Source organism: Manis pentadactyla, chromosome 13 (assembly GCF_030020395.1).
Source record: "Manis pentadactyla isolate mManPen7 chromosome 13, mManPen7.hap1, whole genome shotgun sequence".
In the NCBI taxonomy this organism is placed as follows: Eukaryota; Metazoa; Chordata; class Mammalia; order Pholidota; family Manidae; genus Manis; species Manis pentadactyla.
The window spans coordinates 4,867,738-4,888,733 of NC_080031.1; the positions used below are offsets into that span (position 1 = coordinate 4,867,738).

At 57.8% G+C, this 20,996-nt stretch overlaps 2 protein-coding genes across 11 annotated transcripts in view; both read right to left on the bottom strand.

The window, feature by feature from the left end:
* Positions 1-2,010: 2,010 nt before the first annotated feature.
* On the bottom strand, positions 2,011-12,970 carry FXYD2 (FXYD domain containing ion transport regulator 2). 4 transcript variants are annotated; one of them, XR_008993286.1, is made up of 8 exons: positions 11,803-12,970; positions 8,901-10,454; positions 4,422-4,460; positions 4,175-4,249; positions 3,158-3,320; positions 2,744-2,777; positions 2,545-2,575; positions 2,011-2,332 (listed from the first exon to the last, which is right to left on the bottom strand). XR_008993286.1 is itself a non-coding variant. In XM_057490656.1 (7 exons), the coding sequence occupies exons 2-6, from the start codon at positions 8,917-8,919 to the stop codon at positions 2,551-2,553; spliced, it is 192 nt and encodes a 63-aa protein (XP_057346639.1). In that variant the 5' UTR covers positions 8,920-10,454; positions 11,803-12,931; the 3' UTR covers positions 2,011-2,332; positions 2,545-2,550. The 4 variants fall into 4 exon arrangements, 2 of the variants coding, with proteins under 2 accessions (XP_057346639.1, XP_036775768.2); XR_005031678.2 differs by lacking the exons at positions 8,901-10,454; positions 11,803-12,970 and adding an exon at positions 6,394-7,167; XM_057490656.1 differs by lacking the exon at positions 3,158-3,320 and having other exon boundaries at positions 11,803-12,931.
* Positions 12,971-18,055: 5,085 nt separating this feature from the next.
* The window catches only part of FXYD6 (FXYD domain containing ion transport regulator 6), a 30,631-nt gene continuing 27,690 nt past the window's right edge, over positions 18,056-20,996 (bottom strand). For 4 of the 7 annotated variants that reach the window (XM_057490658.1, XM_057490657.1, XM_036919875.2 and 1 more), the window contains exons 7-8: positions 20,793-20,843; positions 18,056-19,288 (exon numbers count right to left, since the gene is read on the bottom strand). In XM_057490658.1, the coding sequence (XP_057346641.1) occupies positions 20,815-20,843 (29 nt within the window). In that variant the 3' untranslated portion in view covers positions 18,056-19,288; positions 20,793-20,814. Of the gene's footprint in view, positions 19,289-19,318; positions 19,475-20,792; positions 20,844-20,996 lie in introns of those variants that run through there. The other 3 variants (XM_036919879.2, XM_036919880.2, XM_036919876.2) reach the window with 3 other exon arrangements.

Consider the following 20,996-nt stretch of genomic DNA (forward strand, 5'->3'; position numbering starts at 1 on the left):
ATGCCATGCCCACAGACTACGTCTGTTCTTGTTGTTCTTGTGGTTAAGAATTCATTCAAGATCCAACTCTTTCCCAACCTTGGTTGTTGGAAACTCAGTTTGTATCTGAATTGAGGAAAATCCCAAAGTGAAGTGAAAGCTCAGTAGCTCGCAGTCCGTGTGACCTTCGTGGAGAGGGAAGGGAAAGAGTTTGACCAGGAGGATCTGACCAGGAGCAGGTCTCAGATCTCAAAATGTCACCTGCATCCGTGGCTGTCAGCCCTGGGTGCCCTCCGTAGCCACCTGTCACACAGCAGCTTGTGTGGGCCCACCCCAAGGTTCATATTCAATAGGTCTGGAGAGAGGGCTGGGTGTCTGGTGGTGTGAACCGCATCTGGGGTTCTCAGGGGCACATACCCGGGGACCCCATAGGGCCTCCTGTTTCCCAAGGATGGAGGGCCTGCAGCAAGGGCAGAGAGGGGAGGTGACTCGCCCAGGACCGTTCCCCTCTGGAGCAGCCGGAATTCCCGCCCGAGTTGGCATGCCCGTGGGCCTGCACGTAGAACGTTCTAGAAATGTGACTCCTTTCCTGCGTTCCCGCATCTCCCCAGGTGGGCCACAGGCCTGGGATACCCCCTCCTCATGTTTGCCTTGCTGCCACATCCAAGAGGCTTCAGAAGTCCCCTCCTCCCGAAAGGCCCCCAGGCTGGGCCTTCCCCATTCCTGTTCCTTTCCCCCAGCATCACGGACAGCTCAAGGGTGTGCCCACCTGGTGTACGGAAATGCTGAGTTCTCTTTAGGTGTTTGGCCTGTCAAGTTTTATTTGTCACTGGTGAGCCCGCATTTGCAGCAGGATGTCACAGAGACCTTGGCCCAAAGCTGTAAGCGGCCGGCCTGTCCCGGTCTCCCCGGACTGTCTCCTCCGGCCGATCCTTCTCTCTTTTCCCTTCACTCTCCGAGCCTAAAGTGGGTCCGGGGGGGAATCTGCTCCCGCCAACACCCCTGTCCTGGAGTCAACGGGAGGAACCGGAGCGGGAGCCACAGACCTGGGCTCCGTCTGACGCCGGTACAGGCTGGTTGCCTCCCCGGGCAAGACCCTGCCTTTCCCAAGGCCTCGGTTTCCCCTTCTGGGAGGTGAGCATTATCCATCCTGCTCTCTAAGGAACTTCTATGCTCAAGCCTTTGGTGATTCTGTGAGGGCTGGTGGCCTTCAGGGCCTGGGGAGAGCGGAGTAGGGCCAAGAGCGTAATTCTCAAGAGGAATAGCAGCCCCCAAACACAGCCTGTTCATTTTAAATTCCACTAACTTGCTTTTGTCCTGGGCTTTCCTGACGGCTCTGGCCTCCCCCCCACCCAGATGCCTGCAAACCTAGAGGGGCGAACCAGACACTAGGTGGCGCCACGATCCCGCCACGCATCCAGCCTGTGGGTGGCGGCCCCTCAGGGAAGCCAGTGAGAAGGAAGAGGGCCCGGCTCAGTGCAGAAAGTGAGGGGGGGTTACCTCGGCCTGAGGCTGCGCAACACAGTCAGACACCTGGGGGGAAGGGCAAGAAGACCCACCCTCTCACGGTCCACTCCCTGGCCCTGGGGTTAGCCAAGCCAGCACCCAAATAGGTGGATGAGAGCAGGTCCCGCTGAGGACCCCTGGCCCCAAGACTGGAGAGGAGGTGGCCGGACGTGAGCACCTGGGTCAGGAGGGGGGCTAGGGAGAGAGCCTGGGCTGAGGCCCGCATCAGGCACCCCAGACCCTCCCATCCCGGCTCGCTGGTGCACGTGGGGTAAATGGCTGGGCACACGATGTGGCCACAGACCGCTACAGCGCTGGCAGCCCAGGGCACGCCCACAGCGACTCCAGCAGATGCTCAGACGGTGGCACCCAGGGCCTGGGGCACAGGCCCAGGCAGCACCCTCCAGACCCAAAGGCTTCAAACTGTGCCCTTTGGACCTCCCAGCTTCCTCTGTGCTGGCATTTGGAAGGCAGGCTGAGTCCTGGAGCTCTCGGCCATTTCGGGAGCAAGGAGAGGCCTGCAGATGGTGATGATGAACTTCTTGCTTTAATAAGCATGGGTGCCTGAGCGACCATCCAAAATCAAGAGAGGCCGCGTTGCCCTCCGACGTGGAAGAGCCAGTTGTGGTGGGGGTAAGACAGAGGAGGGAGGGAGGCAGGCTGGGAGGGAGCCGTGAGGCAGGCTTTATTATTAGCATGAGGCGGCTGGGGTGGCAGGACCGGATGCCCACCCAGAGCCACATGGAGCCTGGCGCTTCCTGCTGCCCAAGGGCAGTGCTGGGTACAAAGGTCCACAGCTCAGGGAAGGCTTCCCAACGGCCCAGGCCTGTGGTGGGCACAGCTGACTCTGGAAAGACAAAACCAGGAAAGGCAGGACTTTCTCTCCATTCTTAATTCTTCTTGCCTCCCTTGGGGGCCTCTCTGTGCACCCCCTTGGCCACGTGTGCCATGCCAGACATTTGGCCATTATTTAAAACACATGTTGGGGGACAGACTGCCTGACTGATAGATAGAAGACCCTGAAACTGACCACCCCCTGCCCGCCCCTCCCAAACGTACCCGTCATTACAGCTCATCTTCAAGGACTTGCCTGGAACAGCAAGGAAAAAGGTGAGAAGTCAGAGGGGGAGGTGGTGAGCCGAGGGGTCCCTGAGGCTGGGGACCCCTCCTCACAGGACTCAGAGACCAACAGCTGTGGTCCACCCCTCCCTCCCCCGGCCCCACCCACTGCACCCCGGGGCCCTTGGCAGGCACTCACCGGGGTTTCTTGGCCCCACAGCGGAGTCTTTTACCTTAGAGAGAAAGGAGGTTAGTTTACACGACCTCTCACTTCTGAGGACACCCGCCCTGCCGTGGAGGATTCAGTTTTGCAGTCTCTTTCCCTCCCACCAGCGCCATGTGGTGTCCTGGGATGTGGCTCCTCAGAGGCGGTTTCTCTCTTTATAATAGGACTGGACCATCAGCATGGGGAGTGCAAGTCAGTCAGTTGGTCAGTCAACAAACATTTGCTGCAGTGGCCCCATGGTAGGCTGAGAGTGCACAGAGAGCAGCCGCTGAGCCGGGCCATTGTGATGGCCCCCAGCACTCTGCAGTAGGTGCTCAGTAAGCTCTTGGGGAAGGGTGGCAGTAAGCCCGGAGCCCTTCCCTGCTTGGGCCTGGCTGCCTCCCGTACCTGCACGCTCAACCACTACACGGGACTGTCCTCAAGGAGCTTGCAGGGCGTCGGGGAGACCAGCCGTGTCTGCAGTCTGAAGCCTTCCGACCGAGCGGCACCAGCCATGGATGTGTTACGATCCCAGGACAGGGAGATGTTTGTGTCTCTGGGTATTTTTCTTCTGGTTGAACCAGAACAAGTCAGTAAGTGTTTATTAAGCTTCTGCCATGTGCCTGCTGGGCAGGGGCCAGGTCTAGGGGACATACACGGACACTCCCCTCCCCAGAACACTCCACGCCTACGTCAGACCCGACAGCTCTCCAGGCTGCATGTCTCTGGATGTTGGCCCCAACCTTGAGGCAAATGGGACCATCCCTATTTAACAGATGCGCAAACTGAGACCCGGGAGTGGGGATCCATGGTAAACCAGCAGTGGGGCCTAAGGCCTTGGGCTCCGGCCTCGCTTGCTTTCCGCCTGTGGGGGGCGGGGTGGGAGAAGGGACACCTGGGCTGAGCTGAACCGGCTTCTGACCCTGGGGCAAGTGGCTGCAAGTGGGTCCGATTTCCATCTATTATGGTGACGTACTGGCCTCCTCAGTGCTGCTGAAAGGATTCAATGCGCCGAGGCGGGGCTAAGCCAGAAGAGTGCCCAGATCCGGCGGAGGGTGGCGTCTGGTAGACGCGGACTCCCCCGTTTACCAGGGAGCTTCCCGGGGCTGGAGGGAGCCCCCCTCCCGTCTCGGCAGCTCCTCCAGGGCCCGCTAGGGGCGCACTTGAGGGCGAGGACCCTCTGCGTGGTCCAAGGACAGAGTGGGGGCATCCCAAGGCGCCTCTCTCCGTCGGTGTCCGTTAGTGCCCCCATCCTGCGGGGGGGGGGTGCGGACTGCAGAGACGCCCACTCTTCCCTTCCGGGATCTGGGAAGGCGGGGGGGGGGGGGGCTGCCCCACACGACCCGGGGAGCTGGCGTGCTCAGGGTCCTTGAGAAGCGCTGTGCTCCCATCCAGCACCCCTCCAATAGGAGGGGCACCACTTACTGAGGATGATGATGAGTCCCACGATGAAGGCCAGGGCAGCGAAGATCAGGCCCCCGTTGCGGACAGTGTCGTAGTCTGAGGAAGCAGAGGGAGGCAGGGAGGCGGGAGAGATCGTGCCAGCCCCCCTCGCAGCCCGCCCCACAGCAGCCCCACCGAGAGGGGGGACGGGGGCCGCCACCCAGGCCTGGGGGAGGCCAGGAGGCAGGGACAGGCTCCCGAGGGGCGGGGAAAGGGTCGCCGGGCTTACCATAGTGGAATGGGTCCACGTTCCCCTTGGCGCTGCCCCCTGAGGAGAGACCCAGAGGCGGGTGAGGGTCAGACGGCCGGCCCCAGAAACAGTGGAACCCCCCCTTTCCTGCGCCACACCCCCAAGGGCCCAAGTGGGCAAGGGGGATGCTGGTGGGTCGCTAGCACCACTGCCTGTGGGGCTGCTGCCCTAGGCTGCTTCAGACACAGGAACTTGGGACCGAATACTGGGCATCCAGAGCAGCGCCCACGCTGCCTGTGGGGCCTCTGGCAGCTCTGGAGGGTGGCTCTTTCCTGCACCAGCTTCACATGATGGTAAGAACAGCCATGAAGGGCACCTCCCGCTAGACTCGCCAGCAGCACCTCCGTACAGCTAATGGACTGCAAGGCGTTTAGCAAACATGTGCAATGAATGAAGGAGTAAGTGGGACCTTGCAGTTCACTGAACGGAGGAGCGAACGGGCCTGGAGCAGAGACTTGTCCCAACTGCCAGTGAAAGTTGGAGGCAGAACTGGGGTTGAACCCAGATTTCTAGATTCTTCTCTCCTATGTTGCTATCCTCAGGGGAAGAGGATTTATTTAAGAAACATTAATATATAGTGTTTATCACATGGCAGACTAAGGCTAACAAAACAGCAGCTCATTAGCTATTATAACAACCCTAGAAGCATTAACACTGTTCCCATGTAATCCCTGAGAAGACGGAGGCACCCAGGGGTTAGGGAGCTCACTCACACTTACACTGCTCCAAGGGTAGAGCTGGGATTTGAACCCAGGCCATAGGTTGCTTAGAATATAGGTGCTTAAGCCCTTTGCTGTGCTGCCTCCGGAAGCTGGGGAGGAAGGAGGCACTTCAAGGCCAAGTGGGCTGATACGTCCCCTGCCTCCTGCGGGGTTTCCGCACCCTGTCCTGCAGCTGCTCGGCCGCCAGCAGGTGTCACCGTTCTGCCCTCCAGCTGCATAAACTGAGCTCATTTGCCCTTGGGCAGCTGGAGGGCAGCCTGGCCACAGCTGTTCTGCCCCGGCTGATGGCAGCCCCTCTTTCCTGCCCTGCTGGAGCCCTTCTTGGCGAGAGGGAAGCGGAGGCTGAGGTCAGAGGAGTGCGCATCTCTGCCCCTCCAGCTTTGCTGAGCTGCGTCCAGGCAGTAGGAGGCATGGGGCCTGCAGAGTCCCCGGGAGACTCCCCAGGCCAGGAGGGAACAGGCTGGGGGTCAGTGCCTGGGCCCGAAGGGCCAGAGGTCCAGAGAGGCTGTGGGGGCCCAGACCCCATCCCCAGGCAGAAGGCCTTCAGGGTCATCGCTCCAGATTCCGTTTGGTCCTGCTCCAGCTCACGTCGGGGGGCAGAAGCAGAGCCGGAGCTAGACTCACGGCGCCCCTCACCACCCAGGAAACCGCCTCCTCCCTGGCCAGCTGTCTTGAGCTGTTTGATGAACCCGCCCCACCCAAAGGTGCCAGCTCTTCTAGGTCTGGCTCATGGCCCACTGCAGCCAGCAGAGGTCCCTGCGGCCTCCAGGCCCGAGTCACCACCACAGGCTCCTTCTCGGGGTGCACCCTGAGCTGGGGGCTTTCACCCCAAAGCCAGCCTGAGAGGCCTGACCCGGGGGCCTGCTCCTTCCCCAGCCTAACCTCCCTTAGCTCCTGCTCTGACCTTAGCCAGTCCAGAGAAATACACCGGACCAGGTGAGCTGGGTGCCCAGAAGTCAAGATGGACGCTCACCCCACCCCACCAGTTCCTACTGGCACCCGAGGTTCTGCCATTCAAGCTATATTTCTTTAGAGTTAAGGCAAGATCCTCTTTTAAAAGCAGTTTTTAAAAATCCTCTTAGAGAGGAGTCTGGCACAGGGTGCATGAGGGTGTCGGGTGCTCGGAAGGCAGGGGGGCCAGAGATGGAAGAGTGGGGTCAAGCTCAGCCCCCAAAAGGTGGTCCAGGCAGAGACGTCCTCCTCCTTGACACACACACACACACACTCACCGGTGTCCGTCGACAGCCCTGACATTTCCCAGCAGACTGGGCTCTCCCCGCCACCCTGCAGCCTATGCCTTGGGGAGAGTGCCTGGCTGTGGGGCAGCCGGGGTGAGGTGGGGGCATTAAACATTAACAGTGCCGGGTAATATTTACCCTGGTCACAAGAAAAGCCCTGGTGTGGACGGAGGGGCTCCCGCTGAGGCATAAGGAGGTGGGTGTGTGGGCAGACGGGGGCAGGAGGAGCTGTCCGCGTTTCCAAACTGTCCCAGAGGAAATTTCCAGAGAAGGGCTATGGCTGGTCGGCCTTGGTGTTCTTCCACCAGCGGCAGGAGCACAGCCGGGCTGTGGCAGTGGGGGAGCAGACGTTTCAAAATGCATTCACGTACCTGCAGTGTGAGGGGCAACGTCGGGCATCCCACAGCGGCCCCAGCCCCGGCGGGTGCCCACCTGACCAAGCACCATAGAGATCACATTTCCCGCCGACGTTAGTTACCTGGCACTCGAAGCTTCCCCTAGGCATCCCGAGGTGCCTGCCTGCCCCCACCGTGGACCACCCTGGGCCCGCCCTGCACAACGCACCTCCACTCCTTTGCTGCCCTGGAATAATACCCTTTCCCTGCCATCTTCCTCGTCCATCGAGGCCACGTGGAGCAGCTCACACCCGAGTCAGAAAGCTCCAGCGGTGCCCGACTGGGCCCTCTCTCCCTGCCACCCCTGGCACTTTCTGGCCACGACCGTGCAGCCCGGCTCTCCACTGGTCTCCACGCCGTTTCCCACTCCTCACGGCAGCCTCCTTCGGGAAGGTGCCGAGCCTCGCCGCAGGGACTGCATTTCTTCTGTGATTTACAAAGCACTTCCCTCTTATTTCCTTGTGCTTTGTGCTACGTCCCCATTTTACAGGTGCGTCGTCTGGGGCACAGAAAGGGTAGGACCTTGATCCAAGGTCACACAGCCAGTGAGGAGTAAGGTGGACACTGGTAGCAAGGCCTTTGGCTTCAGGAGTCAGGGGCTTCCCTTCACCTCCAAGGCCACTTCCCTGCCCTGCAGTGGCCCCCTCACCTCGGGGACACCGGTGCTGAGTCCTCCATGGGTGCTCATATTCCTGGCTGAGTTCGAGTCAACAGAATTGGCCCCCAGAAGAGGCTAGTGCCCACTGGTAGCCAACAGGCCAAGGACTTCCACAGCCAAGGACAAGTTGGTTTTTCCAAAGGGAGCAACTCCATCTATTCCTACTCCTCAAGCACTGGCAGTCAAGGTTTGCATCATCCTCCCGACCCCTCCACTTGCTCAGTATATGACCTGGCCAAGCTGCTTAGCCCCTCTGGGCCTCCATCTCCGCATCTGTAACGTGGGACTGCTCCCCCACTCATGCAGCTGTTGTGAGAACCAGGAGAGACAAAGCACGGAGGGGGCAGGAATGTGGCTGTTAGATTCGTGTTGGCTGGAGGAATGAGTGGCACTGACCTTTGGGTCAATGTTGGCTGCTGGATGCAGGAAAGCCAGCTGCCCTCCAGTGAAAATGAGCAAGAGGGCAAGAAGGAAAGAGAGAATGCCGTGGCCCTGCAGACCAGGAGCCAGTGCCCATTCAGCTCTCTTCGGCTTGCAGAGCCAAGTGGTGCATATTGTTGCAAACCTTCGTAGGGGTTGAGCCCATGTCAGGCTGTTTGCGTATACTGTAGCATGGAATCTGTGTTTATTCCATGCTACAGATAAAGAAACTGAGGCTGGTCATTTGCTCCCTGCAATGACCCCTGGAGGTGGCCAGGACAGCACCATGATCCCCACTGGGCAGCCCAGGAAGATGGAGGGCAGGACTCCCTGTCCCATGACCCCAGGGCTGGGTCCCCAGGGCTATGGCTGCCCTCCACACAAGACACTGCAGAGCCCTTGTTACACATTCCCTTGCAAAATTTGTCTATCTTTGTAAGCCACTATGAACTCTTTCTTTCTGAAGTAATAAGAGATACAAAAATAGGTGGAAAGATGACAGAAGACAAAAAAAGAAATAAGAAAAAATAAATGAATAGCTGCATCTTTAAACTCCATGTGCAAGGCACTGTTCCAAGCACATTACAAAATTAACTCATACATTATCACAACAACTTTGAAGAAAGGAAGGCACTGTGATGGTCCCTATTTTTAGATGAAGAAACTGAGGCACAGAGACGTTAAATAACTTGCCAGAGGTCAGACAGCTGAGCAGTGGGGAGACCTGGATTTGAACCCCCGAGTCTGGCTTCAGATTTCCTGCATATGGTAAGATGGATAGACAGACAGAAAAAGGAGGCAGCTGGACAAGCTATCTTCCCGGCTCTTGCGGCCCTGAGACGCTCAGAGCCTGCATCACGGCCTGGCTAGGGCTCTCCACAGAGATGCCCCTTCAGAAACCCTGCCTCTCCTCATTTCTGCTTCCCCTGGACTTCTGGGTGGCTGGTGGGTGTACTTGGAAGTGACGGGGGGCACACCTGTGTCAGAGCTCGAGAAGGAGGGAGGGCAGGGGTGCTGGAACTCACCCAGGTACCACCTGTCCATGGCCGGAGCTGCTGGCGTGTCCTCGGAGGGGAGAGCGTGCAGTGCCTGTTGCCCAGGGCCCGGAAGGAGAGTGGCGCTCCTTCCTTCCACACCTCGGCCAAGCCCAGGGACAGGAAGAGACAAAGGCAGGGAGGAGGGGCCGGCCAGGGAGCCCTCACCTGGGCCTGCCTGCGGGGGGCGGGACCCACGGGAGAGCCTGCGAGACTCTCTGACCTCCCCCAGGGCACCCAGGGAAGGGTGAGCTGCAGGCGAAGGTGAGGCCTCCAGCAGCCCCACACGGGCCCTCCCCCGCCAGGGGAGAGGTGTCACAGCCGGGGTCCCCCAGACGGCCTAGGGTGCCTGCTAAGGTCACCCCGAGCCAGCACAACCAGAGCCTCCAGGCCGGTGGAGGCTGACACTCAGGGGCATTTGGGCACCCCCCACCGCCCTCCCCCGGGGCCCTTACTCAGCTGCACCTCCTCCCGCCAGCCCTGTGGGGCCTTTGCCCCGAGCCAGCCTGCCCAGGCCCTGCTCCGAGGGAGGCGAGGAGTCCTCTGAGGCCGGACAGGACAGCAGCAGCCCCTTGGAAGCTGCCCTCGGTGGGGTGGGAAGGCTTTTCAGGGCATGATTCCTGCTGTGTCATTCCAGTCGTAGGGCAGAGATGGGGAGCCGCCAGGGGCTGGAGGGGGAGCCGGAGTGGGGCTGCTCCCAGGGGCACCCTGCGCTTAGCCCCCAGTGGCTTACCAAAGGCTATGGCATCAGGCCTGCCTGCCGCACCTCCGCAGTCCTGGGGGAGACGCCAGCAGCCCCACGAGGCCTCTGGGGGCCTGGTCTGTGCCAGAGGGGACTGGCCGGAAGGCGGGGCAGGGCAGCCCCAGGAACTGACTCAACCAAGTCTCTGTTCCTTGGCCAGCTGGGCCCTCTAACCACCCTGAGCAAAGCTGTGTCAGGCAGTCTCTGTGTGGCTCTCTGGGACCACAGCATCTGCCTCGGGTTCCTCGCAGGCCACCCTGTCCAGCCCCTCCAAACACCCACACTGAAGAGCAGGGGCTGGGAGGTGCTGGTTCTGGCCCCAGCCTCTCACCCTCCGCTCCCCTCAGATGACAGCTCACCTCTCTGTCCCTCACTAGCACCACTTCCTGCCCTCAGGGGTTGACTAATGACTGGCCCCCCACCCAAAAGAGAGCTGCTTCCAGGCTAGAAAATGCCCTGGAAATGGACCCCAGCAGGCCTGGAGCAGTGATATCTGATGGGCTGAGATTTGTGCTGGGGGCCCAAGCAGGCTGTCCTGACTCCAGGCTCCTTTCCACACCGCTCCCAAGGCAGGGACACCCTGCCCAGTGCCTGGCCTGCCCGGCCAGGCCTCGTCACATGTTACCAGGTGGAAATTGCACACTCAGATGGCGCAGAGCTGCCGAATGGAAATTCCCCGAGCTGGGCACTTGCAAAGGCTCGTAAATCTCAGGGCGGGATGAGACTTGAGAGGTTACCTGGTCCAAGTGCATCCGTGGTCCAGAAAAGTGGAGATCTCAGCCAGGGCCTGCTGCAGCCTCGCCCTGCCACACACGTACACACGCTATGCACCCTCCCAGGCCCTAATGCTGGGAAGAAAGGCATCTCCATTCCAAAGGGAGACCCTGTGTCATAGACTAACAAATTGGAAACGGCCTCCAAGGTCATCCGGCCCAACCTCCTCTCTTTATAAACCCGCTCAAACCCTCAGAGGGCCCAGAGTGTAAGCCCAAGTCCTTTTGGTGTCTTATATGGCTCTTCTTAATCTGGCCCCAATGACCTCTCTGACCTTGTCTTCAACTTCTCGGCCCCTCTCTCTGCTCCGGCCTACTGTTCTCCTTCCTGGTCCACTAACCCTGCAGGCACCCTTCTGCCTCAGGCCCTTTGCACGGACTACTCTAATTCCTACATGCTCTTCCTCCAGAGAAGCTCCTGGCTAACCCTTCTCAGGACTTTCTTCATAGGTTTCTTCCTGCAGAAGGCTCTTCCAGGCATCCCAGGCTAAAACGTCCACACCCACTCTCTGCAACATTTCAGATCCCTTCTTCACTTTATTATTAATCTGTAGCATTTATTTATCTGACAAATTATTTATTTTCTATATCTTACATCTTATCTCTCTTCCAACCAAAATTTAAAGTCCAGGAGAGCAAGCATTTTTGTTTGTTGTGTTCATCCCTAGAACCCCAGTGCCCAGAACAGGGCCTGGCACATGGTGACCCCCAGCTTTTTTTGAAAAACATCCAAGTCCCAGAGGTGAAATAATTTCACCAGTGACACAGGCAGACCCAGGACTTGGCTAGTGCAGCGTCTTCCTGTGAAATTGCCTGCCCTGTGATAGGTAGCAAGAACTGGTTTGTCCCCACAGACAGACAGCAGGTGGCCGGCACCCCACAGTCTGCCCACTGCTCACCCAGAGCCCCCTTGGGGGCTTCCCCATCCTGCACCTTCACTCCCCACAGCATGTCACCTGGAGCCCTGGGACACTTTTCATAAGACTGGTCATTTGTCCCTTTGGGAGAAGCCTGGGGGGAATTGAGGAGGAAGCCCTCGCACTCGCACCCAGGCCCTCTCGGAATTCTTCCTTGTCCCCTTCCAGCTGACTGAGGACATCGGCCTGGCTGACACTGGTACCTGGAACCCCCTTTCAGACACACACTACTCTCCTCCAGGCAGATCTTGGCTCCTTCACCCCATGACCCATGGCCCCCCAGGAGAACCCGGAAGAACCTCCCCTCCTATAGTCTCTGCAGGCAAGGGCACCCAGCGAGCCAGATGCACTGCATGCAACTCCCTCTGCACCCTGGGTTCACTAAGGACTGAGTGATGCTGGGCAAGGTCAGCTCTCTGGGCCTGCTTTTCCCATCTGTAAAATGGGATGCTTGCACCTACCTTGCAGGGTTGTTGAAGAAATTGAGATGGTGTAGGTAAACGGCCTGGCCAAAGAAGGTGCTAATAAATGCCAGCTTCGTTATCCGTACCCTGAGATGGCCTTCCATGAGGCAAGGACGACCACTGTAACCCCTTCCCTGGGCTCAGTCCCCTGCCGGGATGACCTCTGCAGCAGGTTCCCAGGGCAACTTCCCCTCCCCGACCCACAATATGGTCTCTGCCAATCAACCAATCAACCACACACCCAGGCACCCCCACAGCACTGCTGTTCCCGGCTGGTGTCTGGCCCCTGCGTGTTCTTCTAGTCTTTCCTGGGATAAGGGGCCACATGGGGTGGGGATGCTAGTCTGCTGCTCCAGAAGGGCTACAGGGCAGGCAAAGGCCCCCCAGCCCCTCCCTTTGTCTGGCTATTCCGGGCTAGAGTCAAAGAGGTCCATCCAGCCATGCCCTGCTGCCCCCACAGAGACCCCAGATGAAGGCGATCCTTGGGGGGCATGGAGAGGTGACTGCAACACTCAGACCCCTCTTCCAACCCTGTTGCACCCAATGGGACAGTGTCCTTAGTTGCCACGCCCCAGTCTCCCCTGTCTTCCCCAACAGGCCTCCATTTGTCCCCTGACGCTTCAGTCCAGAGCAGCAGCCTGGAGCGATCATTACTGGATCGGGGGTGAGGGTGGGTAGTGTGCTGGGACATCAGCTGAGCTATGTCCTCTGGGTGCGCAAAAGCCAGCAATGTGGCAAAGGCCTCACCGCCAGCCTTCCCGGGGTGGTGGTCTCCAGCTCCGCCAGCCATGCCTGCCTAGGGGCAGCATGTCAGAGCGCACAGCCTTGGACTCCAGCGCCCCAATCATCCTCGTGATGTTGGCTTGCCGCTGGAAGAAGCCAGAAGTACCTAGAAAGCCCAGATTCCTGGCTCTGGTTGGTCTCAGTTGCACAGCAACTGTGACCACTTGGCAGGGCAGGTGGCAGCTCCCAGGCCCCATCTGTGCTGCCCAGACGTCCTGAACCCTGAGAAGTGCTGGCTCCAGCCTCCTGCTTGGCTGCAGACGCCAGGCTCACTGGGGTCTTATAAGGCGGGGCTGGAGGAGGTGGGCCCTGGAGGGTCCATTCCTTAAGTGCTGGCTTCAAGATGGCCTGAGCAGTGGGGCACACAGGTCCTGGGAGCCGCCGAGGGCGATGTGCTCTAAGAGCCAAGGTCACCGAGGCCTCTCTGCTCCCCGGGCAGGCAGGGGATGGGGACCCCCCCGCCTCTGCTCCCATAGCCGGAGCAAGGGAAAACCTGTCGAATACCGCGGAGAGAACCGCATTCCTGACTCTTCTCACAACTCAAGTCTGGGCTGAAACTAAAACAGAGGCTGTTTCTCTCCAGCTGTGGCCCTTCCCTGCGCAGCGACCACATCCCTCCTTCTCTCTGAGCAGCAGCTCCAGGCCTCCGCTTGCAGGAAGACCTCGTGAGAAGCCCATCTCCCAGCTGCTCCTGCCTTTGCCCCACTGCCTTCTGGATTCCACCGGCGTGGCCCAAATGGCCTGTAACCGTCTTTGCCATTTCTTTCAGGTTGCTGCGTCTGTCCTTGCCTCTGTGAGGACTCAGGTCATGATGTCTGTTAAACACCTGTGTCTCCACTGAGCCTGATAAACAGCTGTCCTCACTTGATAGCAGTTCCGTCCACTTCATGGTTCTGATAGGTCCAAAGAAACTGGCCGCCGTGATCTGCTTCATTCCTCCCAATGACTCAGCCGAGCAGGTTCTGCGACCCTCGTCTGACAGAGGAGGAACCTGCAGTAGTGTGTGGACAGGTCAGAACTTGAACCCAGGTCTAACCATCAGAAGGGTGGCTCTGCTATCAATGCAAGAAGGCATAAGGACAGGGGGGGAATATAAATATTAATAACATAATACCTACATGAGAATAGTCAATGTGTGCTTATGCCCATTAGGTCACTTTGACCTTGTGAGGGCACAGGAAAGAAGGTGATGGACCCATTGTACTGCTGAGGAGCCTGAGGCTTACAGGGCTTTCCCAGAGTTACACAGGAGCCCTGCTGGCTCCACAGCTAGGAAGGACTGCATTTTGCAGAGAAGGGAACTGCGGGAGATGCTGGGGTCTGCCCAAGCTCCCAAGCTGGCAGAGCTAGAGGGAGGGGCACACGAGGGAACGTCCTGAGCCCCCTTTTGCTCCAGCCGCCTGCCTAGAGAGAGGAACCCACTCCTCGGGATGGTACAGGACCCCCACCCCCCAGCCCCTATCACCCCAAGTCCTTCAGGACATCTGATCGCAGCACCACCTGCTCTACCATCACTCCCTTGGCATGTGCCCACTATTGTGCAAGCAGGCACAGGGCTGGGGCAGGCTCCAGAAAATCAACAGCTGGTTGGCTTGAGCTGGCTGATTCTGCCCCCCTGGAGTCCAGCTGTGACAGCAATGAATCACACTAATGGCGAGAGGTGGGCATTCTTCCTTCTGTGGCCTGGAGACAGGTATTTCCAAAGCTCCTGCCCTGGCGCAGGCAAACACGCCTGAGCGCTCTCTCTCTCTGTCTGTCTGTCTCTCTGTCTCTCTCACTCACTGGGCTCAGGATGAGGCAGAGTGACCAGGGACAAGGTGGGGTGGGGTGTGCCAGACAGAGCTGAACAGCCCTCCCACCCTGGCTCTGTGCAGTCGCCCCTGCAAGCCTATGATCCTGGGGAGGGCAGAGCCCTCCTCCTCCCCAGAGAAGGGGAAAAGGAGCCCAGTGACCTTGGGTGTGCTTCAGCCTGGCAACCCCCTCACCCACTCCACCCTCTCTGCCTCTGACTCTCTTCCAAGAACAATTTGGCAAGTTCCAATCCACAACCTGCAAAAAGACCAGAGTGGGGTCGGGGAGGCGGGACACATTAAGCCCTGGGGCCCAGAGGGCAGATTAACCTATTTTTATGTGCTGTTAAGTAACACAAACACCTCCATGCAAATAGACTCTAAAATCGTTGGAGTGGAATTCACAGGGACAGGACGGGACGGGGACAGGGCAAGTATCTGGGAGGTGAAATGCCCAGGATTCCTGAGGTCCCTGAGGCCAGGGGACTCTGCATTCGCTCCTGGGAGATGGCACGGCACCGCAGCTTTCCTATTCAGCCAAGTTACATTTGCTGTAACCAACCAAATCACAGACAAATCACTGCCTGGAGGCCGGGTGGACAGGCAGACACGGTCCTGCCTGTGTGGAGTGCCGACCCAGGAGGAAGACCACGTTCAGCGGCAATCCGGGCCTGGATTCTGATGCTTCTTCCTGGGCCCTACGGTGCTGGACCAGAGAGGGAGAAGGGGCTTGTTTGGGACAGGGGGTGAGGGGGAGGTAGAGGTCGGGGGGTCTTCAGTTTGAACCCAGACACTGAGTTCCTCCATGAGATGGATTCCGTGCCCACCTTGCCCAGAGGAGCCCAGCACTGGCCCCTTCCCCCCAGCTCACATGCTTCCAGGTTGAGGAGCTCACCCCAGCTTGGAATCATCATGGCTGAGGAGCTAAGGACCCTCACACAAGGCCAGTCCTGTCTCTCTCTCGGGTCCACCTGACGGACCTCAGTCCTTTCCTCTGTGGCACAGAGTGAGACTGGCCGGGAGCTGGCCGGGCCTGGGCTCCAGCTTGGTTTTGCAGCAGGAGAGCAAATTCAGGCTTAAGTCCCAATGAAGCCCCCGTGTCCTCACCTGTAAAGCAGGATTACCTTCCTAGAGGGTTGGTGCTCAGAATGAGCTGATACGTGTGAGGCTGTCAGCCAGTGTTGGCACATAGTAAGTGCTTGATAAATATTAGCTGCCTTTATTTTTACCTGTTATGATTTTGAGCATCCGTTTCTTTAAGCTGTTTTTTCTGTCTTGCTTTCAGAGTGCTCACCTCCAGAAAGACCCTCCTCAGAGCACCATCTAGCTGGGCTAAACTCCAGATGGGCTCTCACCAGCCCAGATGATCCTCTCCTTACCCTGGAGAAGGAAGCCAGGCCCCGAGGTGTGCCAAAGGGAACCCTGGAGGCAGATGGCTGGGTTTCAGTTTCCAGCTCCTCTCCCCTCCAGCTACATGACCCTAGGCCGGTCACAAACTCAGCATTCTGTCAAATATGAATACCCTACCTTCCTCAGAGAAAAGGCTGGGTTATCAGGAGGAAAACGAGGGGCTGGTTAGAGCCTGGACAAGTAGGGAGAACCATTTTAGACATACGTTAGAGGCAATGGTTACCATTCTCCATTATTAACATAATTATTATGAGAAAAACCAGAACCTCTCCAGTGGATCTCCTTATACTTTATAGTTTAATATTTTTAATAATGACTATGGGGAGGTACCTGCAATCTTTGGTGCACCCACACACAGGGCCCCTGAAGAGCTTCATCTGGTTGTGCTGGGAAATCACTGCAAAGCCTTTCAATCCCCTGACCCAAGCCAGTGCTCCCCTGACCCACAGCGAGTGCTCCCCTGACCAACAGCGAGTGCTCTCCTGACCCACAGTGAGTGCTCCCCTACCCACAGCAAGTGCTCCCCTGACCCACATCCAGTGCTCTCCTGACCCACAGCGAGTGCTCCCCTCTCCCACAGCGAGTGCTCTCCTGACCCACAGCAAGTGCTCCCATGACCCACAGCCAGTGCTCTCCTGACCCACACCAAGTGCTCCCCTGACCCACAGTGAGTGCTCCCCTGATCCACAGTGAATGCTCCCCTGGCTCACAGCGAGTGCTCCCCTGACCCACAGCCACTGCTGCCCTGACCCACATCCAGTGCTCTCCTGACCCACAGCAAGTGGTCCCCTGACCCACAGCCAGTGCTCCCCTGACCCACAGCGAGTGCTCCCCTGACTCACAGTGTTCTCCTGACCCACAGCAAGTGGTCCCCTGACCCACAGCCAGTGCTCCCCTGACCCACAGCGAGTGCTCCCCTGACTCACAGCCAGTGCTCCCCTGACCCAGTCAGTGTTCTCCTGACCCACAGCAAATGCTCCCCTGACCCACAATGAATGCTCCCGACCCACAGCGAGTGCTCCCCTGACCCACAGGAGTGCTCCTCTGACCCACAGCCAATGCTCCCCTGACCCACACCAAGTGTTCCCCTGACCCACAGCCAGTGTTCTCCTGACCCACAGTGAGTGCTCCATGAATGGTGGTCATTTATTTACAAAGTTGAAGTGTGACCAGAGATTTTTTCAATCACCATGCTCCCTGGGTTGACAGTGTTGAACTTGATATTGACTATCAGCCTCAGTCTTCAGAAACCCGGGGGACAGAGGGCAGGAGCAGGTACAGAAGTAGGACAGGCAGCAAGCGTGTCCTGGGGCAGTCAGGGAGTGGCTGGCGCCCTGCGTCCCGCACGACCGTGCCTGTCCGAACAACTCACGGAATCTAGACAGACACTGAAGGAACAGTTTAGGGGGAACCGAAGCTGTACCAGGCATTCATACATGAGAACAAGCCCTAGTCCTTGCCTCTGGGAGTTGTGTCTCGCAATGAAGACACACGGCACACGTAGAGGTGGGCGCCACACACCAGCGACCTCGGAGGGAGTCAGCCCGCAGCTGTATTTGTTCAGCCAACAGTACTTTTTTAACCCTGAGCTGAAATGTCTTTGGGAGGACACTCTAGAGGACCCAGGCTCCGGTGTCCCATCAACTGTGCCACTATAGCTGATTCACAGATGGACACTGTCCACCTGCTCTCTGAAGTTTGGACCCAAAGTACAGAGTATTAAATGGGAAGGTAAAGGCAGGAACAGATGTGACAGAAAAGAAATCCAGGAAGGCCCCACAGAGAAGGGGGCTTGGGATTTGGAGAAAGATAAAAGGTTTAAGGGCTTTGATCATAGCCCAAGTGACCTAACCCAGGCTTTCTTTGTCAAGTCCTTGGGAAGCGGCCCCAGAATTGAGCAAAGGGATAGGTTAGAACCTTTCATTATGGGCCGGTGTGCCCTTGGTCAAGCCATTGTGACCCCTTTCTCTCCAGGACAAGCATGAGGCACAGGTCCTGCTGGGGATGCAGTCCACGCCCCCTGAGCTGGGGAGTGAAGGGGAGGGGGGTGCAGGGAGAGGCAGGAGGGGGAAGGGGTGATGAGGAGAGGAAGGGGAGGCGAGAGAAGAAACAGAGGCGCTGAGTGTCAAAGCTGCTGGAATGAACCGGAACCCCCTGGCTGCCTCTCCACTGTCACTTCCTCCCTCTGTCCAAGGACAGAGTCCCTTTGGCCCTTCAGGCACCACAAATACTCAAGTTCTCTTACAGAAAGGAAAGCACCACAGAGCCACTAGGAAACAAATGGTATTTTATTCCTTTTTGCTGTTGAGAGGAAGGATCACAACACGAAGACGATGGTCCCGGTCACAGCGGCACGGTTTAGCTTCCATGAGAACACGATGGGTGGGAGGGGAGGGGTCTGGTTTAATCTTCCACCCCCATGACCTTCAGCCTCTTGCTGTTCCCTCTGCAGCAGGGCTGTGCGGAGCCCTGGCTGGGCTCCAACCTGCAGCACAGGCCCCGGACTCGCCGCCCCAATGGGCAGAGCACAGGGTGCAGGAGCTGTCACAGCTGTCTGAGCAACGGGATGGACAGAGCAGCAAGGGAGCCCTGCCTCCCGGCTGCCCCCAGCCCCAGACAGGGTGGATCGCCTCCCCAGCACCTGCTAGAGACCCAGTGCAGGGCCTGGAGCCTGAGCACAGACAGCAGGCGGTAGGGGGAGGGCTCGGAAGCTGGGCAGGGAGGAGACAGGACTAGGGCTCCAGAGCCCATGGGGTTATTGCTGAGAAGATATGCAAGGGGCACATGCCCCAGGGGCAGCATAGAAGCCCTGGGCCTGGAGTCCCTGGCCACTCTGCGGTGGGGCTGGGCAGTTGGGGCAGGGAAGCCCGCAAGAGGAAACTGGTGATGGAAGGGGTGTAGCCTGCTGAAGGCAAAGCTGGGCTCCGCAGCTCCTTGCTGTGAATTGCTAGGAGACCCTCGGAACAGATTCGGGGAAGAATGTGGAAGCAAGGTTCTTGTAAAAGGAGCAAAGAGGGGCCGTGAAGAATGACTGGGAAGGTGACGTAAACCTTCCCAAGTCCAAAGACAACTGAGACTCCCACCCATGCCCCGAACTTAAGAGAAGGGACAGGTCTCTCAGGAAGAAAGCAGACTCCCAGGAGCAGGAGGTGATGGGGGCCCAGGGGGCCAGGGAAGAGCTGGTGGGGACATGGCTCAGCTCCTGCCCAGGAATGCAAGGCCAAGTTCACAAAACACATCATCCACAAACAGCCACGAAGACCACAGTCATCAAACACACACACAGCACATCACGGGGTGGACGAGACCGCAGGCTGCAGTGGGGGAGGTGGGCGTTAGTTGCATCACGAAGTTGAGGGCAGGTGTTGGAGGGGGTGGGGAGGGGCAGGGGGCCCCGCGTGTTCTTGGCTCCTCCTGGCGAGAGCTCTGAAGTGGCCGGGTTTCTTAAGCATCAACATTTGCATCTAATGGTTCAAGCAGCTGCCTTCAGGTTCTGGAGGCTGAAGAGGGAGAGAAGTTAAGACAAAACTTTGGCTCCTTTTAGGAGCCTTCAGCTCAGCACCTGTGCCCAAGGAAACACAGGGTGAGACCCATTCTGAGCGCCATGTTCGGTGAAGCAACGAAGGTGCGCCAGGATGCAGGGGACAGAGACCTCAGGGGAGGGGTTCTCTCAGGAGAGCTGCAACCTGGTAGGCATGGAAGCAAATTATTAAACCCGGGGCTTCCATTTCAGGACACCCCCAAGAGGTGCTCACAGTCCTGAGATCTAGGAGAACAGGGTTTCTCAGGAAGTCCTGGTTAAAACAAAAGACAACTGCTAACTCCAGGCCCCTCCCTTGAGCTTCCTACACCCTCCCAAGATCCTGACCCACCAGGTGCCATGGAATCGACAGAAACCAAGCTACCAGCCAGGACACCTGCTCCTAGATCGGGTTCTAGGGCCACCTCACGCTCAGGCAACCACTGACCTCCCGGGCCCCATCCGGAACCCAGAGGCAAGGAGCCCGGCTCTGCCCGCCCGCAGGCCTACGTGAATGTAAAAGCACATAGGAAAGTTTTCAAGGGCCACACATGTACACTGGGTTACTATGATCTCAGCAAAAGCTAGTGAATCAGGCATTTTATATCCAGAAATCTTTTAACTTACAATTTAGGATAAAGTTATATACCCATCTGTAATGTTTCATTTGTATGGCAAATAAAGGCAGAAGCAAGCTGATGGGAGATGGATTTTTCTCCTCTCAGCATATCCCAGGGTATGTCATAGATTGAGACAGGCAGGTGCAGGGGTGGGGGTGTGAAAACGGCACTGAACTACAAAGACCCAAGTTCAAGTTCCAGTCTATCACATCCTGCCTGTATGGCTATTCTCTCTGATCTCAGTTTCTTCATCTACAAGATGGGGCTACAGTCCACCGGCCCTACTTACTTCTTCTGCCAGGCTCCAGCCACTGCGTGGGGGTGGCAGCATTCTAAAAGCTGTAAAGCATCTAGCAATTACTCTACTGTGAACAACGGATGCTGAAAACAGGGTCCCTAAATGCTGAGATCTGACAGCGCTGGTGTGGATGGTGGTCAGACACTCTTCTCCCTAGTTTTGTGAAAGGTTGGAACACTTTATAATAAAATGTTCATTTAAGAAAAAGTGGCATTGAAGTACGTTCTGAGTCATCTGAAAGCCATTATCTTTATACTGATTTGACATTAGGAATATTTCACAAATGCTCTCCTAAGTCATGGCCACATGGCAGCTGGGAGGGCACCCTATCACCTCGGCCACTGGGTTGTGCAGAAGCCCTATTCTGTGACTGTTTGCTGTGTGTGTGCGGGGGGGGCACCTTGGATGTTTCCGTCCACCTGTGATTGCCCCTGTCAGACAGACACAAGACTTTTCAGAGCCTGGCTCTTAATAAAAGCTGTGAGCTCTGCAAAGGCCGGTCCAGTACTTGCCCAGAGGAAGAAAGTGACGTGGGTGGAGGAAGACGCAGGCAGACAGCACCTCACCTTCCTTCCTGAGGGCTGCACTTCAGTTCTCTGCTTTCTGGGGCTCCGCTGCTGGAAAGAAAACCAGAACGGGCTGTAGTGAATGGACCCTCCGGCCAGCAGGACCCCCTGCAGCAGCCGTGCCTGTGCCTGACTCTGAGGAAGCCTGACCCCCACAGCAAATTGATGCCGTGAGCAGGATTTCAAGTCAGACCAGATTCTGGC

Bases quoted from the DNA above. Each gene is read 5' to 3' on its own strand.
- FXYD2 (XM_036919873.2), bottom strand. From the start codon at position 6,592: ATGCCTCAGCGGGAGCCCCTCCGTCCACACCAGGGCTTTTCTTGTGAC. The intron at 4,461-6,393 runs GTGAGTGTGTGT...GTCTCTCCTCAG, and splicing joins AGGGCTGTCGACGGACACCG to GGGGCAGCGCCAAGGGGAAC. The intron at 2,576-2,743 runs GTGAGTGCCTGC...TTGCTGTTCCAG, and splicing joins TGTGGGGCCAAGAAACCCCG to GCAAGTCCTTGAAGATGAGC.